The 18,690-nt window shown below is 59.5% G+C and overlaps 2 protein-coding genes across 2 annotated transcripts in view; both read right to left on the bottom strand.

Annotated features, from left to right (window-relative positions):
- Positions 1–3,566: 3,566 nt before the first annotated feature.
- On the bottom strand, positions 3,567–6,088 carry LOC107183355. Its single transcript, XM_015565129.1, has 2 exons — positions 5,156–6,088; positions 3,567–5,117 (listed from the first exon to the last, which is right to left on the bottom strand). Exons 1-2 carry the CDS (start codon positions 6,073–6,075, stop codon positions 5,081–5,083), a joined length of 957 nt encoding a protein of 318 aa, XP_015420615.1. The 5' UTR covers positions 6,076–6,088; the 3' UTR covers positions 3,567–5,080.
- The window catches only part of FBXL18 (F-box and leucine-rich repeat protein 18), a 23,091-nt gene continuing 7,967 nt past the window's right edge, over positions 3,567–18,690 (bottom strand). Inside the window, exons 4-5 of the mRNA XM_015565128.1 lie at positions 13,607–13,825; positions 3,567–7,320 (exon numbers count right to left, since the gene is read on the bottom strand). Of these exons, the coding sequence (XP_015420614.1) occupies positions 7,164–7,320; positions 13,607–13,825 (376 nt within the window). The 3' untranslated portion in view covers positions 3,567–7,163. The remainder of the gene's footprint in view (positions 7,321–13,606; positions 13,826–18,690) is intronic.

The raw sequence follows: 18,690 nt of genomic DNA, 5'->3' as shown, positions 1-18,690 counted from the left end.
AACCCAGGCCCCGGACCTCAGCGCCGGCCACACCTTCCCGGGGACCTGACCATCGGGGAGGGGACAGATGAGAAGCCGTGATCCGTTCACCAGGGGGAGATGCCCGTTCTTTCTGGGGCGAGCACAGCTGCGAGCCCGACACCCCCAATTCTCCGTGACTTTGCACCCCCACTTGCGCCCCGAAGTGAGCGTGGCGCACACTCATTGCGTCCATAGGGATGCTGCCCGGCTCTGCTGTGCATCAGGCAAAAGGCTGGAGACACCACGTGTCCGATCCCCGGGTCAGCGAATGGCTCAGGGGAGACGAAAGCTGTCACGGGCCCGGCCGGGAAGGTCATGGGGGCAGACACGCGCACCCGGTAGACGCGGGCCTGGCAGCATGGCCAGGCAGGACCCGCTGGGTTCCGGGGTCCACACTTACACGTGTACGTCCAGGGAGGGGCGACAGCGACGCCCGAGATAGTGACCCTGCGGTGAAGCTGTTCCCTCCGGTTTATCTACACGCGTCATGTTTTTAAAGGAGCATTATTTCCCGAGGAAAAGAAGACGGACTGAAAAGCCCAATTCAGTCGGATGACGGCAGCAGCGAGAGTCTGAACAAGGACCAAGTCGTGCAGAAAAGCAGGCTGTTCTGCTTGGAAGGGCTGGCCCTGGGCACACTCCCCGGAGGCCAGCGCCAAAGCCGCCCGCACTGAGGGGCACACGGGACGGCTCCAGTCGCCAGAGGAGGACAGCACCGCAAGGAGAACACAAATCCGACCGGGAGACACCGGCACACACGGTCCCCGAGCCTGCATCAGACAGCAAGGCCCCCGCAGGGCCAGGCCCGGGCCTTGACCTCGGGCAGGAGCAGCCTCGTGGGCGCCTACAGAAGCCTCTCTTCGTGGCCCCGGGTCTGCGGCGGCGAGATACGCAGAGCGCTGGGAAGCACACATTGACTTATATCAAAATAAAGCCCTCGCCGAAACCGGTTTGGCTCAGTGGATAGAGCGTCGGCCTGTGGACTGAAAGGTCCCAGGTTCGATTCCGGTCAAGGGCATGTACCTGGGTTGCGGGCACATCCCCACTGGGAGATGCGCAGGAGGCGGCTGATCGATGTCTCTCTCTCATCGATGTTTCTGACTATCTCTCTCCTTTCCTCTCTGTGAAAAATCAATAAAATATATTTAAAATAAATAAATAAATAAATAAAGCCCTCGCCACCCCCCCACAGAGCGTCTGTACATCAACGAGAAGAAAATGACAGAAAAGGGGAAATCCCCGTGGCCTTTAAAATATATAAAAAGAAGCTCAATTTTAAAGAAGGACAAAAAAATAAATAAATAAAAATTACAAAACACACACAAAGAGAGAGAGAAAAGACGCTTAAATTTGTTCATGGAAGTAATGCTGGGTAAAATCACAATGAGATACTATTTCTCACCCACCGGCCTGGCAAAATCCAACAGTTACAGATCCTCCTCTATTGGCAAGACCGGGAAACAAAGGCCCTTGGACGTCGTTTGTGGGAATGTGAATTGGTCCCTGCCCCGCCCCCATGGAAGACAATTTGAGCAGCATCCGTCAAAATTATAAATGTATATGCCCTTGGGCCCAGCAACACCACTGCTAGGGATTTATTTTATAGACACTTGCTCAGGAGTGAAATGAGACCAGCGAGTTAATTTGCAACACAGTATGTCATCATGAAATACGGACAACAATCCAAATGTCCAAGCACAGAAAATGGGTTAAAGAAGTTGTCAGCCGCCCATCCGGCGTGGCTCAGTGATTGAGCTTCAACCTACGAACCAGGAGGCCACGGTTTGATTCCCAGTCAGGGCACATGCCTGGGTTGCGGTTCAGTCCCCAGTGTGGGGCATGCAGGAGGCAGCCGATCCATGATTCTCTCCCCACATTGATGTTTCTCTCATCATTGATGTTTCTCTCTCTCTCTCCCTCTCCCTTCCTCTCTGAAATCAATAAAATTTAAAACAACAACAACAACAAACTAAAACCCTTAAAAAAAAAAAAGTGGCCGTCCATCTACCCAGTGGAATATTACACAGCTGGAAAAATGGACTGGTCAGGACTAAAACAGTCAGGTAAGACCCTTTGAAAATTCACCCTTTAATAAAAGCAACAACAACAGAAACGATCAGAATCAACTTTTCCAAAATTCTGGAAATTAACCAGAGACTTGCAGCAGCCTGGGGAGTATATTCAAGAAGAATGAGTCTTGGGAGGAACAGCACGTGCAGGGGCGGCTGAGGGACAAGAGGAGAACGGGACTTCTCACTAGGAATATCCTGGTATGTTTTCATTGTGGAATCACACAAATGTACTCCTACTCCAAAAATTACATTTAAAACAAAATTAGTAAAATAATAAATTTAAAAAGAATGTTTACAAAAAAAGGCTGTGCCCCAGCTGGGTGCTCAGTTGGTGAGTGTTGTCCCAAAGCGCCAAGGTTGTAGGTTCAGTTCCAGTCAGAGCACATACAGGAATCAGCCAATGAAGCCAGATAAGTGGGACAAGCCGATGCTTCTCTCTCCCTTCCTTTCTCTATAAAGTTAATAAGTAAGTAAAATACTTTTTAAAATGAAGGCTGGAGCCCAAGTCTGATCAAACCTCTGGATCGTTACTGATTGGCGGGACGGCGAGGTGCTGAGGCCCGCAGACACACTCAGCAAGCCCCAGGTCGTGGGGAATTCTCCCAACGGAAACTGTTCAGAAAAGAAAGGCAAGGACGGGAAGCTCTGGACAAGATGGAAGAAATCCAAGGAGTCCCGGCCGGTGTGGCTCAGCGGGTGGGAGCCGCTCCTTCTGCGGGCAGACGCCAGCCCGCACCCGACTACAGCTCTGCCCCTCCGGCCTCCCGACAGCCTCCCAGCCAAACACTCATCCCGAGACCCAAGGAAATGACTCTAAAAATAGAAAAACGCTCCAGCACCAGGATGCTGAGAGCACTTTCCTTGGAAGAGTGACTAATTAGAGAGGAGCTAATTATCCCACAGCAGGGGGGGGGGGGCGTGACAGCAACGCCACACCATTAACATGTCGGGTCTGGAAGCACCAGGGCCAGATGCCTTCTGGGGAAGGGGGCGGAGGGGAGCGTAAAGCAGGCCCGTAGTCATGGCAGCTACAAGGCCTCGGGGCGGGAGCGGGACACCAGCGAGCCCTCTGGCCGGCGGGGACCGGCTGTTTTCCCTTCTCCTGCTTCTCCTTCTCTGAACTGCACAGACTTCCTGGGATGAACAGAAAGGACACCCTTACCTTTAGCTGAATTGTTGTGTTAACCAATTGCTGTAAAATTGATCCAGGGCTTTGGGGTGAGTGTGCAGGTGTGTCCAGGTTTCGCGTCTGGTCCCCTCTGCCTCTCACACCTCCGTCCAGGACCCTGATCTGACCAAGCAAAGCATCCACCCCAACACGTGATGGGCAGTGGGTGATGAGTAGTAGGTGATGGGCAGTGGGTGATGGGCAGTGGGTGACGGCACACCTCGGCTACCCCCCGGGGCTGGGCCGGGGTCACCGAGATGGGAAAGGTCGTAGTGCCCTGCCCAGAGGACCACACAGCTGCTTGGTTCTCAAAACCAAGTCCACTTTATTTGAGACTCCACATGCCACAAATGTACATGAAAGTAACAAAATGTAGTTTAAACACAAACTCAGGAGCAGCATCACCAGAGGACACGGTCTGGCATCGAAAGGCAGGTGACACATAGTCATTTAGCACCTGGTCACACACAAACTGTGGGACCCCCGTGGCTAACCCAGCCCCTTAGGCTCAACTGTTTCTGGTCAGAGTCACACTCTGATGGGCAGTGGTCGGAGGTACGGCTGGTGCCAGGGCTGGCAATGCCCGAGGCCTGCAGGGCGTCACATGTTGCGTGCACACCCACCTGTGCAACAAGCACCCACCTGTGCGGATGCACCCGGCCGCAGGTGAGCACAGCAGGGGCCTCGGCTCCCCATTAAAGACGTGGCAGGGTCAGCACAGCAGCATCCCTCCCTCTGACCCACTGGCCAGACCCTGGCCTCAGCTCCGTGACCAAGCATGGCAGGCGAGCAGCCCATGGCCACCGTGTCCCCAGGTCCACGGGGCCGGGGGGAGCGCCACAGGGGCGCTGCCCTGTGACTGTCACCAAGCCCCACACTTGAGAGCTTTAGAAAGAGCGTTGGAAAGTGGATCGTTTCGATGACACTGTGGTCTGTGTCAGACCCACAGTTTTGTTTTTAAATGTCTGTGGGTTATTTGTTCATCGTGCCCAGTGGACTGACACTACTAGTTAGAATCCTGCATCCCAATGCAAATGGGACGGTGGCCATCGGAGGGGCCGGGCCCTCCCTCACAGTCCTGTCCCTTCCCTGCAGGACTCGGGCGAGGCCATGAGAACTGTGGGTGCTCACACCCCACCCACGGCTCCCTCGCCTCACTGTTTAGGCTGAAACCCTGCCAACGGCCAGGCTCCCTCAGCCAGTAACTTCCTTCCTTACAAGGTCTCCGCAAATCTCAAATCCTAACGGAGCCAGTAGTGAGGCCAGGGCAGCAGGAGGCTGCGCTGCCCCAGCACCATGAGGCCCCGAGGGGGCCATCAGGGCGGGGCCTCCAGGCCTGGACTCCAGGACGTGGGACGATCAGGGCCAATGCACTGGTTCAGGCCCCGGGGCCCGCTCCTCCCCTTTCAGCCCAGGTCCCTCTCTGTCCCCTCGTGATTAAGGGGGTGTGGGCCTGGCGTCCAGCCGCCGAGCTGCGCCTCCCCAGCCAGGGCGCCCACTGACCCTCCGAGGCCTGGACCAGAGGCCCTGGGCCTGCTCCTCCTGCCCTCGGGAGGGCAGCTGAGAGGCGGGGAGAGAACCCCGCTGTATGAAAGGGGGTGTCCGCAGTCGGCCTCCTGGGGCTGGGACACTGACAGGTGAAGAGGAGAAAGCCCCAGAACAGAGAGGGGCGGGTCTCTGTGTCCCTCAGGCTCCAGCTGCCTCAGGAGCACCTGCAGGCCTGTGGCAGGAGGTGGCCTTGGGGTGGGTCTCCCTTTAACAAAGGCATAAATGCCAGACCCGCCTTCCTCCATCCCTCTCCTCCCACCCCATCGGGTTCTTACACACACACATACCCTGCACACGAGTGTGCACACATGCACACACTTGATCATACACAGAGCTGGGGACACATATGCACGCACACGCCATGCACACGTCACTGTGGACTACAGTACAGGTGTACGCAGACATGCACGCACACACGCCGGAGCTGACCAGGCAGCATATGGTCCGCTGCTTAACAGCCCAGCCCTGCCGATCGGGGGCCATTAGGGGGGGTTCCTTTCCCTCGTCAAATGCTGCAGAATAGAAATTGCAATTAACAGCGGTGCCAAAACAGCACTTAGCGAGAATAAGCGCCTTCTCAGCATCTGGCGAGTCCCGCCTCGGGGCAGGGGTGGCGCAGTCTTGCTCCAAGTGAGGCTGGTGCAGGGGACACACAGCACAGGCCTCCCGCTGCCCCACCCTCCGCGAGCGGCCCCTCCGGCATCTGTCAGCATAAACGACGTCACTGGGTAAAAACACTGCCTGCTCATGAGACCACCACCCCGGCGAGAGCGAGGGGCAGGCACACGCCGCAGCTCGGGACCCGAGTCCGGGCTCTGGATGAAAGGAGGCCTGGCCTGCGGGTCCCAGACGGCCAGGCCACCTGCCTTCCTCCTGGGCTGTGCCCATTCTTCCTGACCATCCTCGCAGGGTGGCCTCTAGGGCCACCTGAAAGGAATCCCAGAAATTGGGGAGAGGGTGCCCCCCCTCCCCCAGATCTTCATCTACTGCAGTAGATGAGGCAGACAGGAAGAGACAGGGCCCAGTGTTGCTCCTGGGCTGGGTCAGGACCTGAAGGTGAGGCTGCAGGCCTGGTGGGGGGCCTGCTGAGGGCAGGCAGAGCTGCCAGAGCTGCTGGGACCGAGGAAGATCCTGGGGGAGGCCTGTGCACCCCGGGCTGGGCCCACGGGCCTCCTGCAGCCTCCACCACTGCAAGGCCCCCGGGACCCTCGCCAGGCGGATGGGGCTGCTGAGCTGTTTGCCCTTTGCGACCCCAGGAAAGGGCATGGGAAGATACCAAGGGGCCAGGTCCCCGGTCCTTTAGCAGCAGGTAAACTGCGGGATGCACAACACGGAATGGGGGTGTCTATCACCATGGAAACAGGGTGGGAAAACAACCGAGCTGAGGGCCAGGATGGGCAGTGGAATGTGGGCAAGGCCTTGTGGGCCCTGCACCCCAAGCCCAGAGGGAGAGGGAGGTGGGTGGGTCAAGCCCAGCTCGGGGAGCCGCCCTGCCCAGCAATGCCCAGTTGGAAGGTCTCGCGGTGGAGAAGGTGGGCGCCCGCACACGGGCAGGCGGGCCGCGTGTGTGGAACACGCATGGAGCTTGTTAGTGCCGAGAACAGCTGGCTGCAGTGGGGTCATGCGATCATCCTCTGGCCTCAACACTCTCGTTTCCTAATGAAGCCACAGCCACCTGTTTCCCTAGAACCATAGGCTCCCGAGGGAACTGCCGCCTGAATGCCGGCCCGCCCAGCACCCTGGCCCCAGGGGCCCTGCCTGGCCTGGCCCTGCCCTGGGTGACGTCATCTGACCGGAAGCGCACTGGACACTGGCGGGTGAAACGTGTCTTACAGGGCAGGAGCGCCCACACCTGCAGCCCCCAACCTGCGGGCTCCTTGCTGCCCAGCTCACAGGGACCGAGGGCAGGCTCGCTGGGGTGGGGGTGGCCACCCAGCTCTGAGCCCCAGGCTCCCCTCCACGTCGGCAGGTGACCAGGAACCTGCGAGCAGAGGGACACTCTTGGGGGTTGAAGCGAGGGGCAGCGCTGGGGACCTGGTCAGAGCCCCAAGAAATCAGGGCGCCGCATTCGTGTCCAGGTGAAAAACGCCCGGCCAGGCCCGAGTCGCTGGCCGCAGGCTCTTCCCGCCTGTGCTCAGTCACAGCCCAATCCACTGAGTCCTCCCAGGCACGGGAGCCCGGACGGCAGGTGGCAGAGGCTGCCTTCCTCTGTGCCCACCCCGGGGTCCCGGGTCTGCGGACAGGTGGCGAGCACCGTGGCGGCCCAGGCAGAGGCGGAGGCCACACGGCCACCGAGCAGTCCCGCGTCCTCGGCCACGGAAACCACAGGCCGCGGTGGGAGACTGGCTGTCCCTTCACCACCACAGGTTGGGCGGCTCCTCGGCCACTCGGCTCTTAAACAAGGTGATCTCGTCCAGGTGCACCATGGGGACATCCCGGATGACGTCAGTCAGGCCCTCGTGCAGCAGGGGGAAGATGACGACGTTCAGCGCGGGCCGCTCGGCCTGGAAACTGAACCAGAAGCAAGGTGTGAGCAGGGCCGCGAGGCGCCTCGGGAGGCAGCCACCGCGGGTCATGGGCTCCGTGCATCCACCTGACTCTCCCACTCCCAGGTGATGCAGAGATGGGCCTCAGCCCTTCCTGCGGGGGCTGGAGGAGAGGCCCGAGGGGCAGGCAGGGGGAGCCTGGCCTGGGGGAGGTGGTCACGCTGCGTGCGGCGCCCCGTGGGTCTGGCAGAGGAATGGAGGCCCAGAGGCCAGCCTGTAGGACAGCCCCTGCTTTCCTGGGCAGAGGGAGGCGGGTGTCCCAGGCGGGGGAGTGACGTACCTGCAGGGGCTGGAGAGGGACAAGGGCCAAACCCCCCCCACCCTGGAGGGGTACAAACTCCCAAGGCAGGTGAGGCAGCAAATCTTCCAGGACAGGAAACAAGGCAGCCGCTGGGAGCCAGCAGCTGTCACATCACTCCCTGCACTGCACCCCGGGTCCCCTCCCAGCAGGAGACAGAGTCGAGCGTACCGTGTCCGAGGGGCCTTGGCAGGCCGGGCACTGTGCTAAATGCCAGCAGACACTCCGTGTTGCCTTCTGCGTGGCCCGCACAGCGAGAAGTGGGCTTGGGAAAGTGACACCCAGGCCACAGGCCCGCAGCCGGTCCAAGCAGAGTGCCCCCGGCCCCCGTCAGACTGGGGCCAGCCACGTGCAGCTGCCCAGAGACAAAACCAAGTGCCCCCTGGAGCTCAAAGAGAAGGGGGGACGCCGTGGACCTCCAGGAGTGAGAAAAGACACCCAGAACCTCAGGTCTCAGGCGGCAAGAGGCGGGACGAGCCACACAAAGGGAACCTGGGCATTTGCCCAACAAGCCAGGCCCCCACCGGCGCCTGCTCCACGGAAGGAGGAACCCGTCCCAGCCCCCACAGGCCCCAGCACTGGGTTAACGACCGTGTAAAGTCGGTGCCCGGAAAGACTCATAAAACTTGATGTTTGGGCAATAAAGACACTGAGGAAGTGCCTCCCAGCCCCGCGCATGCTGTTCTGCACGCGGCAGCGCTGTGTGGCCGTGAACCCGTGGCACGTCCTTGCCTGCAGCCGCCGCGCCCCTGGCCACACTTGAAAGGGAATATGCTCCGAGGTGGGACCTGGTGCAAAGGCCCCTGCACGTGCGCGCACGCGCGCACACACACACACACACACACACACACACCCGGGCTGTGAGGCGCTGTCAGTGTGCTAAAGGGGATGGGATGGATTTCTCAGCTAAAGCCAGGAAGGCAGTGGCTGCAGCCCCTCCCGCTCTGGGCCGCACCTGCCCAGGTGGCCAGAGGCACTCGGGGACTGCGCAGAAGGGCACTGGGTGGAGGTGCCACCCCCGGATGAAAGACACTTCCCTCCGAAGGCTATCCCTTCAGTTCGCACCTGGATGAACCTGGCCTGGGTCAGACCCAGCCAACGCCCAGGCCTCCTGTCCCCACTCAGAGGCGGGCTTTGCAGACTGAGGCCTAGTCAGTGACAAGACAGCGAGGAAGACGCAAATGCGGAGGAAGGAGTCGCTCACTTCCCCGTGCAGGGCTGGGGCCCCCGGGAGGGCGTGTGCGGGCCTGTGCTCTGTGGACTCTGCTGTGTAACTCACATACGTGTTCAATTGTGCTTTTGCGTGACTCAAATGTCGTCTGAGGTTTAAGTAAACAGATTCCATGAGATAAAAAAACTCATTAGAAGCTGGGCTGGTCACTGCGTGGGGACTCGGGACCTGATCCCCAATGGGGCTAATCGCATCTCAAACGGCCTCTGGCCTGGAGTCACCTGGGAGCTGACAGTGACCCCCCCAGGCCTCCTGGCGTACCCCCAGGCCCAGCCTCGCGCTCGGCTGCTCTGGGCTGTGCCCCCAGGGCTGTCACTTAGGGACCAGAAGCAAAGCCTACAGACCCAGCACGAAGAGGCACAGGGTCTGCCCTCTGATGCTGAAACCAACACCCGGAGCTCGGCCGCCTGCTCCCACATGGGGCGAGGCAGCAAGACGGGACCGAGGAGGGGCAAGAGGAGACCCGGGGAGGTCACCCAGGGGTCACGGTTGACCGGCAGAAAGGCCGTCCCTCAGGAGAGCCTGAGGGAAGCGAAAGGGCTCTGCGCTGGCGGCTCCTGCCCGAGGCCCGTCAGCGCACCGGGAGTTTAACGCCGCCCTGAGCACCCAGGGAGCGGACAAGCTCCACCTGAGGAACACTTACTGGTCTGCTTCTCTGCCTGGGAACTGGAAGCAAAATTAAAGTTGACAGCCTCTTCCCCCCAAATAAAGGTCTTATGGAAAAGCCAAAGTCATAGGAAATGTTATGCAAGGCATTCGCTGTAACAACGAAACTCAAGAAGCTCTGAGGTGGATGGTGGCCAAGAATCCCACAGCCTGTCCCAGCTGGTTTGGCTCTGATTCGAACGTTGGCCCACAGACCAAAGGGTCACAAGTTTGGGTCCCAGTCAAGGGCACGTACCTCAGTGGCAGGCTCGATTCCCAGCCCAGGTAATGGTGTGGACGGCAACCAATTGGTGTCTCTCTCACATCAATGTTTCTCTCCCTCCCTTTCTCTCTCTCCTTTCCTCCCTCTCACCTCCTCCCCCCTTCCACTTGCTCTAAAAATCAATGGAAAAATATCCTCAGGTGAGGATTTAAAAAAAAAAAAAGGATCCCACAGCCAGCCTTGAACTCCCAGAATGCAGCGCGATGCTGCCTAGGGAGGCGGCACCGTGCTGTCCAGACTCTTGCTTTTCCTGCTCTCCTCCGCTCTGTGGCCGGCAGGCAGGGAGCAGGCAGGGAGCAGGCAGGGAGCAGGCAAGGAGCAGGCAGGAGCAGGCAAGCCTGAAGCTCTGGTTCCCGTGAGCCAGGGCGCCACCTGCTGGCACTCGCAGGACAGCAGCGGGCACCTCCCTGCGCTGCAGCCAAGGCCTCAGGGCAGGGGGCAGGGGCCCAGGCCTGAAAGTGCAGGTGGGCCTGCAGGTCCCCCGCAGGATGGATGCCAAATGGCATTTAGAAAGGTCATCTGGAGCTTTACTGATTGACACAAAAAACCCATGACGTAGCGTTAAATCAAAAAATCAGACGATGAAAACTGCATGAGAGCCCATCGCGGTCCGCAGGCCGCGGGGCCCTCCGCTTGGTGGAACCGCGGGAGCCTTCACTTAAAAATAGCTTGACGCACAGCCTACACTTTCAGAAATATTATCAACACACAGTTTTACAGCCAGGGAGGGGGAACCTTTGCCAGGGTTTCTCCTGGACAATTTAGCAGCAAACCGCCAAGGAAACAGGCCTAGTGTAGCCGCTGGCCGGCCAGGCCCCGGCTGAGGCCCCGTGGGATTCTGAGAGCAGCTGGGCCTCCTCCCTGTCCCTCCCCACCAGCGGGAACACAGAGCTGGAGCAGGAAGTGCCACCGTCCCGGCCACGCGGCAATGAGGGTGCCCACCCTCAGCCTCCCCCGGGGGTGCAGGGGAAGCTCCTCTCCAGGAAGCGCACTCGGCCTCCCGATTCTGGGTGCTCGCCGAAGACCGGCGCCTCCCCGGGGAACGGGGCCCTGGTGCAGGTGCAGCAGGTAAGGGCCTCACAGAGGCCTGGGGGAGACGCAGCGCCAGGAGGACAGTTGTTTTGTGGCTGCTGTTGTTTAAATATATTTTTACTAGAGGCCGATGCACGGACTCGTGGGAGAGTAGCCCTCGCAGTCCTGGCTGAAGCCGGTATTTCTGCTGTTCAGTCGATTTGCATATTACACTTTTATTATTATAGACTGATTTCAGAGGAGGGGGAGATGGAAACGCAAGAAAGTAAAGCTAAACAGGTAGCAGTGGTCTCCCTGCTCAGACAAACTGAAACCACAGTTTCAAGACCATAAGTTCTATCTTGGAACTTATGGGATAGAATATCAGAGAGAACAGCGTGGGAAGATGAGAAGGCTCTGTGATGGACGCACAGCAGTGGGAACGTGCTGATTACCACTGAGCTGGGCTCTTAGAACAGTTCAAATGCTACATTTTCTCACATACATTTTACCACAGTAAAAAAAAAAAAGGCTCGGCCGGCGTGGCTCAGGCCTGAGCCAAACCAGCCAGGGCAGGACAGTTGTTTTTAAATCTGCTGCCCTTGCCCACAACCATCCCAGTAACCACTGCTACTACCTCTAAACAAAAAGAAGTGACACGAGAAATTCAGAGTCCCAAGTTCTCTGCACCAACTCACAGAAGCAGAGGGGTTAAGCATTGACCAATGAACCAGGAGGTCACAGTTCGACTTCCAGACAGGGCACATGTCCGGACTGTGGGCTCCATCCCCAGTGGGGGATGTGGCGTGCAGGAGGCAGCTGATCCATGGTTCTCTCTCATCACTGATGCTTCTCTCTCTTCCTCTCTGAAGTCAAACAAAAATGTGTTTTAAAAAGAAGGCAGAGCTATAAGAGGCATTGACCAATGAACCAGGAGGTCACAGTTCGACTTCCAGACAGGGCACATGTCCGGACTGTGGGCTCCATCCCCAGTGGGGGATGTGGCGTGCAGGAGGCAGCTGATCCATGGTTCTCTCTCATCACTGATGCTTCTCTCTCTTCCTCTCTGAAGTCAAACAAAAATGTGTTTTAAAAAGAAGGCAGAGCTATAAGAGGAAGAGCGCGCAGTATGGCCTGAGGAGCGGTGCCCGAGATACACTATTAAGTGGGAAAGCAAAGTGCCCGGAGAAGCAGGTCGGAGAAAGGGCCGCGTGCTCCTCTGTGCACAGCACGTACAGGAGGATCAAGGAGGCTGCGAGGCTGCGGCTCTGGGGGAAGACTTCTCCAAGCGCCCCTTTTATTTTTATTCCTATTTTTTTACCAAGCACCCCTTTCAGAGCTGACTCAGAAACACAGGAGACTTCGCACACCAAGAACACACACACGGAAATAAACCCAACAGGACGTGGGGGGATGGAAGGCGGAGCGCTCCTGGGGAAGCAGGCCCGACTGCACGCAGGTGAGTGGCGGGACCACGAGGGAGGAGGGGGGGAGGCACAACCCTGGGAAAGCAGCGTTCTGGCTGGACACCGTGAGGCTAAGGCAGAGAGCGGCACATTCCCCTCGGTTTGTCTCTCACGACGCAGTGGGTTAGCGATCCCCAAACTGCCTCTCGCGTCCATGGACCGCATAAATCAGACACTGCGGACGGGCCAGGCCGCTGGCGCCGGAGGAGTCACGGGGGAGGGGCAGGCTAGGCGGGGCGCTGTGACGCTGGGCTGGGAGCGGAGCTGTCGTAGGAGCTCGTTTTCAATGTACACGCACCAGGGTGATACGGAATACACACAGGCGTACAGTACACCGATCACCTCCTACTCCGTCCCGGAGAGGAGCAGTGAGCACACCTAAGGCCCATCTCGGTTCTATGTGCCTCTCCCCACACAGGACCAGGTTTCCTGCCGAGATGGCCGATTCCAGGGCTGGGGCGGGAGACCCCAGAGGAAAACACCTGAATGTCTGTAGTGACAGTGTGAGAAAGGGGGGCAGGGCCTTTCTCACAGCAGAGCTCTCCCGGCCGACCGAACGCAGAAGGGACGAAGGAAGCAGCCTGCCACTGGGCCGACGCCAAGTGTTGCCTGTGTCAGACCTGCTGGTGGCGCCTGTGGAGACGGGCATCAGAGACACCTCGTGTCTCCGCACAGGACGGTTCTCAATGAGAAAGGGAGCAGCGGGCTTCACAGCAGGGACGCCGGGCAGCCCCACCCTCACCAGGCATCCAAGGCCAACCCAGCAGGACAGGCCCGAGGACACCGTATCCCTGAGCTGCTAGAGAGGGGGACGCAGCATCACCGCTGGGCTTTTCTGGCCAACAAACATCAAACCAAACGGATGGGCGTTCCACCAGCGCCCTTCACAAGTGTCAAGGTCATGGAAGACAGGGCGGACGGAAGCAACGAGACCGCTGAGCCGAGGGGGCTGTGTGTGGAATCCTGGGACAGGACCAGTGGGGAAACCGAGGCAATGCTGAGCCCGAGGGGGGCGGGCTGAACGGCGTCGCCCGCCTGTTTGATGGCACCATGGGACACAGGAGGGAAGCTGGGAGGTGAGAACATGTTGGCCAGGGCTAAGGGAGAGCTCGCCCAGGGAGAGGAGGGCTTGCTGTGAATGGAAACCAGCCCCTGTTCCCATCACTGCCCCGGGGTTCTAATTCCAGGAAGTGCCTGTGGGGCGCTCACTCAGTGAGGCCTGAGGCAACAACAGCAACCAGGACTCGCCCGGACGGGTGCTGGGATGGCGCTGCCGCCAGGCCTCCTGCACCGCAGCCCCCGCCCGCGCCCACTCACCTCCGGAGGAGGGTCTGCTGCAGGCTCTTGCAGGTGGCCAGGGACTCCCCGGTGAACATGTGGCACACGACGACGTGCAGGCAGCGGGCCATGAAGGCCAGCACGGCCTCCGGCTGCAGGGTGCCGCTGCGGGACACCAGGCACAGGCGCTGCAGGGCCGAGCACTGGCTCAGCGCCTGGAAGAACTGCGCGTTGGCGCTGAAGTAGGGCTGCTCCAGCCTGTGGGGGAGAGGGCGTGTGAGTCGGCGGGAGGCCCGCGCAAGCTGCTGTGAGCGGGGCCTCCCAGTCTAGGCCCCCCAGGCACAGTAGGAACCCAGTCTCCCCAGCAAGCAGCAGACCCTGACACAGGCACAGGCCGGGGTGACACTTCTGGTCCCTCAATGTTCTGAGCGGCCGAGGCCAGCCACGCCAGTCCAGCCAGCCACCCCCACCAAGGCCAGGCACTGTGCTCAGTGCTCGCTGTAGAAACAGCCAGACCTGGGACCGTCTCTCTCTGGGCCACGGCCCTGCCCATGGAGCAGACGCCCCGGGTGGCCCAGGCAAGACTGCCATCTGCACGCCACACACGGAGGGCCTGCTTCTCAGCACCAGCTGAGGCCAGGACGGTGCCGTCCGGGACGCACCAGAGAGGCGGCCTGCAGCTGGGCACTCACCGTAGGAGGGGCTTCGGGATGAGCAGGAAATCCCACCCACCCCAGTCCAGGCCAAGTCCCCAGGTGGATGCGGAGAGCGAGTGAGAGGCTGACCCAACCAGGACGCAGGAAAGCGGGGGGCGCAGTCAACAGATGCCCCTCAGTCCCCAACCCAAACCCAGGCCTTGCCCTGCAGTCTCCATCGCCCTGATGCCCGGGACACTGGCCACAGGGTGAGGGAAGGGGTTTTAAGTCAGGTCTGTGAGAACAAGGGCAGACCCGGTCCTCGGACGCGCCTCCCACAGAAGCTCCTGCAGCGAGGACGTCTATCCGAGCCGTCCGCCAGGCACGAGAATGCCAAGTGAGGCTGGGTCTGCGCTGTCATTAACGCAGAACTGCTGACACTGGTGTGGGGGACGCCCGTCCTCCTGGGGGTGCGACTGTGTAAAGCCAGCGCCCCCTCCCGCCCACACTCGGGGTGTGCAGGAGGGAGGCCCAGCAGGGCTGCGGGCACAGACAGCAGGGAGCACACACGCCTGTCCCTGGACTCCAGGGATGAGTTTCATCCTGGAAAAACCGGGAATTCGGAGTCGGGAGTGGAGAGCAGCGCCGCGGAGATGCCAACTCACACAACAAAGGACAAGGCGGTGACCTGGGCCCACGGAGCCCAGAGCGTAAGCAAGTGTCCTCCCTACGGCCGTGAGTTTTCCTCAAGAGAAAGCCTGGACACACTATTTGGTTCTTTTAAACACAAATTTTGAAAAACCCCGAAGGTGAGCATCTCTGCAGACCTGAGAGTGGGAACATGAAGGGGCCAACCTTCCAGAACCGGGACTGCCGGGCCCCAGTCATCTGCCGCGGCGCGGACGCAGCCGGCAGGAAGGCCAGCCTGCGCCTCGTCACTAGGTGGCGATGCAGGTTTGCGCTACGGGCCAAGCCTTGGTTCCCACCTCCTGGGCTACACACCAAGCAGCAGAGCGAGGGCCCGGGCTGGGACACGCACACTGTAAACTGTGTTCCCAACGAGCCAGCCACCTGCAGACTGTCCCGCCCTGAAGGCAGCACCTGCCACAGGTGCTCAAGGGCAGGATGGAGGGAGGTCCTGCCCATTCCACCTGTTGGGGCAGGGACTGGCGTGGCCAGACCGTCCCTGGGTGGGCTGACAGAGGAGGTCTGTGTTAGGGCAGGGAAGAGGACAAAGTACCCCAGTGATTGGCCTTGCCTGGGGGTGCCTGTGGCCCTTCTCCCTCCCAGCCATGCTCAACCTCCCAACCAGTAAGGCTCTGGCCTCCAACCCCTCTTGGAGGTGGTGAGATCCCCCTGATGCTCTGTGGCAGACAGTGCTCGGGCCCTAGCTGGTTTGGTTCAGTGGATCGAGCGTTGGACTCGGGACTGGAAAGTCCCAGGCTCGATTCCGGTCAATGGCACATGCCTGGGTTGTGGGCTTGATTCCCAGTACGGTGGTGTACAAGATGCAGCCAATGATTCTCTCTCATCATTGATGTTTCTCTCTCTCTTCCTCTCTGAAATCAATAAAAACGTATTTTTTTAAAAAGGGCTCAGGTCTTCCGCCTCATCTGCCCAGCCAGCTCTCAGGCCCCCAGCACTCCCAGGCTCTGGCTCCAACAGGCTCTCTCACTTCCGTACAGACTCTGCCCGGATTCCAGGTCACAGGCAGCATTCCAGGTCACAGGCAGCACAGGGTGACTCAGGGTAACGCTCCCCCTCCTCCTAAAGGCAGGGCTCAATCAGTTCCAGGAAAGAGGGTGCCTTCTCTGTCCAACTTGTAGCGCTCACCGCCAAGGAGCGCCCGCACCCAGAGCTGGCCGGGCCCCAGCACAACGCCGGCCCCGCACCGCCTCCCCACAGGGCAGCCCAGCTGGAACAGGCTCCAATTCATGGGCCTCGCCGGTGGGGACAGCGGTGGCAGCGGCCTGGGATCCTGGGAGCTGCCACCACAGGAACGCCCGCTGGGAAGCGTAGGACCAGCCTGTGCCGAGCTGGAACACCACCTCCCTCCCTCCTTCCTGCGTCCTGCCCTCATGCATAGCGGCACCACCTGCTCCTCTCACTCAGCCTCCCGCAGGCAGGGCGCCAGCGGAACGGAACGGGGCCACTTGGCGCGGTTAGGAAGAACCAGGGTTTGTTCTGAACAGGCAGTACCGTGGTCAGACGTGGCTCGCAGCGGCCGGCGCACAGAGAAGCCATTATGAGCGGAGGTCAGGTTCTCAGGCGGCCTACAAAACCGTCCGCCCGAGCCCGCGGCCTCCCAGCCACATAACTCACGCCGCGGCGCACGCCCTGCTCCTGGGGAAGACCTCGGCCACAAGGACACATCCCAGGCCCCGAAGCCACTCGGTGGCCACATGTGCTGCGTTACCCTGCTCCCTGCTCAACGGTCCATGAGGCAGGAAACGCTCCCAACTGCCCGCAGAGCAGCTGTGTCACCGGGCAAGGTCATTAACCCCGTCGGCCTCACTTTCCTCATCTGCAAAACACGTCAATAGCCCTGGCCAGGTGGCTCAGTCAGTTGAAGCATCGTCCTGACTGAAAGGCTGTGGGTTCGATCCCAAGCCAGGGCACACACCTAGGTTGCAGGTTCGATCCCCAGTTGGGGTGTGTATGGGAGGCAACCAATCGATGTTTCTTTCACATCGATGTTTCTCTCTAAAAATCAATCCCCATTTGTGAGTTGAAGAACCAGATGCAGGAATTTAACAGAATGTCTCTCAGGAGGGTGATCAGAGACGGGCGTAGTGGCTTGTGGCCTGCGGGAGGCCTTTCTTCTGGATGTTTCTCCGGGAACAAAAAGCAGTGCGCAGCCCTAACCGGTTTGGCTCAGTGGTTAGAGCGACGGCCCTGTGGACTGAGGGTCCCGAGTTCGATTCCGTTCAAAGGCATGTACCTTGGTTGCAGGCACATCCCCAGTGGGAGGTGTGCAGGAGGCAGCTGATTGATGTTTCTCTCTCATCGATGTTTCCAACTCTGTATACCTCTCCCTTCCTCTCTGTAAAAAATCAATAAAATATATTAAAAATAAAAAATTTGAAAAATCAAAAAAAACACACATCTTTGCGTGAAAATTAACAAAATAAATTTTTTTAAAGGGCCAATAATGCCCACCCCCGTGGGGCTGTTAAGAGGGGTCCATGCCTGTATGCACAGGAGAAGCACCAGTTCCACCCACCAGCACTGCCCGCCATCTCTTCCCCAGCTTCTGGCACACCTGCCCTCACCTGCCCCTCCCTCCCACGGCTCTGCTTGGTCGCCTGTGCGGATTCTCCTCCTTCTGACAATTTTCTTCCCTTCAAGTCCTCTGACTTTTTAAACTATGTGAATGCACCCTAGCTGGTTTGGGTCAGTGGGTAGAGCGTCTGCCTGCGGACTGAAGGGTCCCAGGTTTGATTCTGGTCAGGGCACAGGCCTGGGTTGTGGGCTTGATCCCCAGTAGGGAGCGTGCAGGAGGCAGCCAATCAGTGATTCTCTCTCATCATTGATGTTTCTATCTCTCTCTCTCTTTCTCCCTTCCTCTCTGACATCAATATATATATATTTAAAAAGTAAAATAAACTACGTGCACGCATCACTTTACTTTCACTGGTTTTTCTTGAAGTCTCCCTGATGATGACCACAGGGTTTGACCGTAGCACAGTTAGAAAAGGAGTAAGGTTTATGGCTTGGCAATAACGTAAAACATAAAAAAGGCAAAAGCAACAGGCCCAGAGGCCAGGAACACTGGTTTGGAGCTCAGTACGTTAGAACTCAGGTGCTCACCGGGCCCCCAATGAAGGAACCTTCCACTCCTGATCACAAGGCTCCTGGGACTAACAGGGGAGTGACTGCCAAGTGTATTCTGGATCCATCTGCAGCTTCAAGCTACACCCGCCCTCTGACCGCGCTCAGGGCTCCCTTCGCAGGGCCAGCCATGGGCCAGCCGAGGCGCAGGGAGGGGCCGGTGGGAGGAGGCGCTGAATAGAGATGAGCCAGCAAGGGAAGAGAGGGAGCTGGTTCCTGGTGGCTGCTGGGAGGGCTGGGCGAGAGGGCAGGCCGCACCCCTCAGAAGTTGGAAAGCCAGGCCTGTCCTGGAAGGGCGGGGAAGGGGGCCGACTGCTGTGGCCAGAACCCCGCTCCGCCCTGGCAGGCAGGGGGCCCACTCCAACCTGGCAGGAGAGGGCCCGCCCCAGAGAAATTGCACAGAGGCCCCGAGTCGGGCCCTGGAACCGGACGGCAGCTCCATCTGCCGCACGTTCTCAACGACGTCTCATTCGTCGCCTCCCAGCAAGCTCTGAAGGTGGCTGGAGCCTCCCCAGGGCCCAGCACCAGGGGAGCACAGGGCTGCAGGGCGCACAGCTGGGCGCTTCACACACCAGCCTCACCGTCTGCACTCCGTCAACCTGCACTGAGCTTTCTGAGCCGGGGCTGTGGGGACACACCGCGGCTCCCAGCAGTGCA

Source organism: Myotis davidii, unplaced genomic scaffold (assembly GCF_000327345.1).
Source record: "Myotis davidii unplaced genomic scaffold, ASM32734v1 scaffold399, whole genome shotgun sequence".
Lineage (NCBI taxonomy): Eukaryota > Metazoa > Chordata > Mammalia > Chiroptera > Vespertilionidae > Myotis > Myotis davidii.
This window is presented reverse-complemented; position numbering and strand designations above follow the sequence as displayed.

Excerpts from the sequence above, each read along its gene's own strand:
- LOC107183355 (XM_015565129.1), bottom strand. The coding sequence starts at position 6,075 with ATGCCCTTTCCTGGGGTCGCAAAGGGCAAACAGCTCAGCAGCCCCATC. Across the intron at positions 5,118-5,155 it reads TGCATGGCGTGTGCGTGCAT|GTGTGCACACTCGTGTGCAG; the intron begins ATGTGTCCCCAG and ends AAGTGTGTGCAT.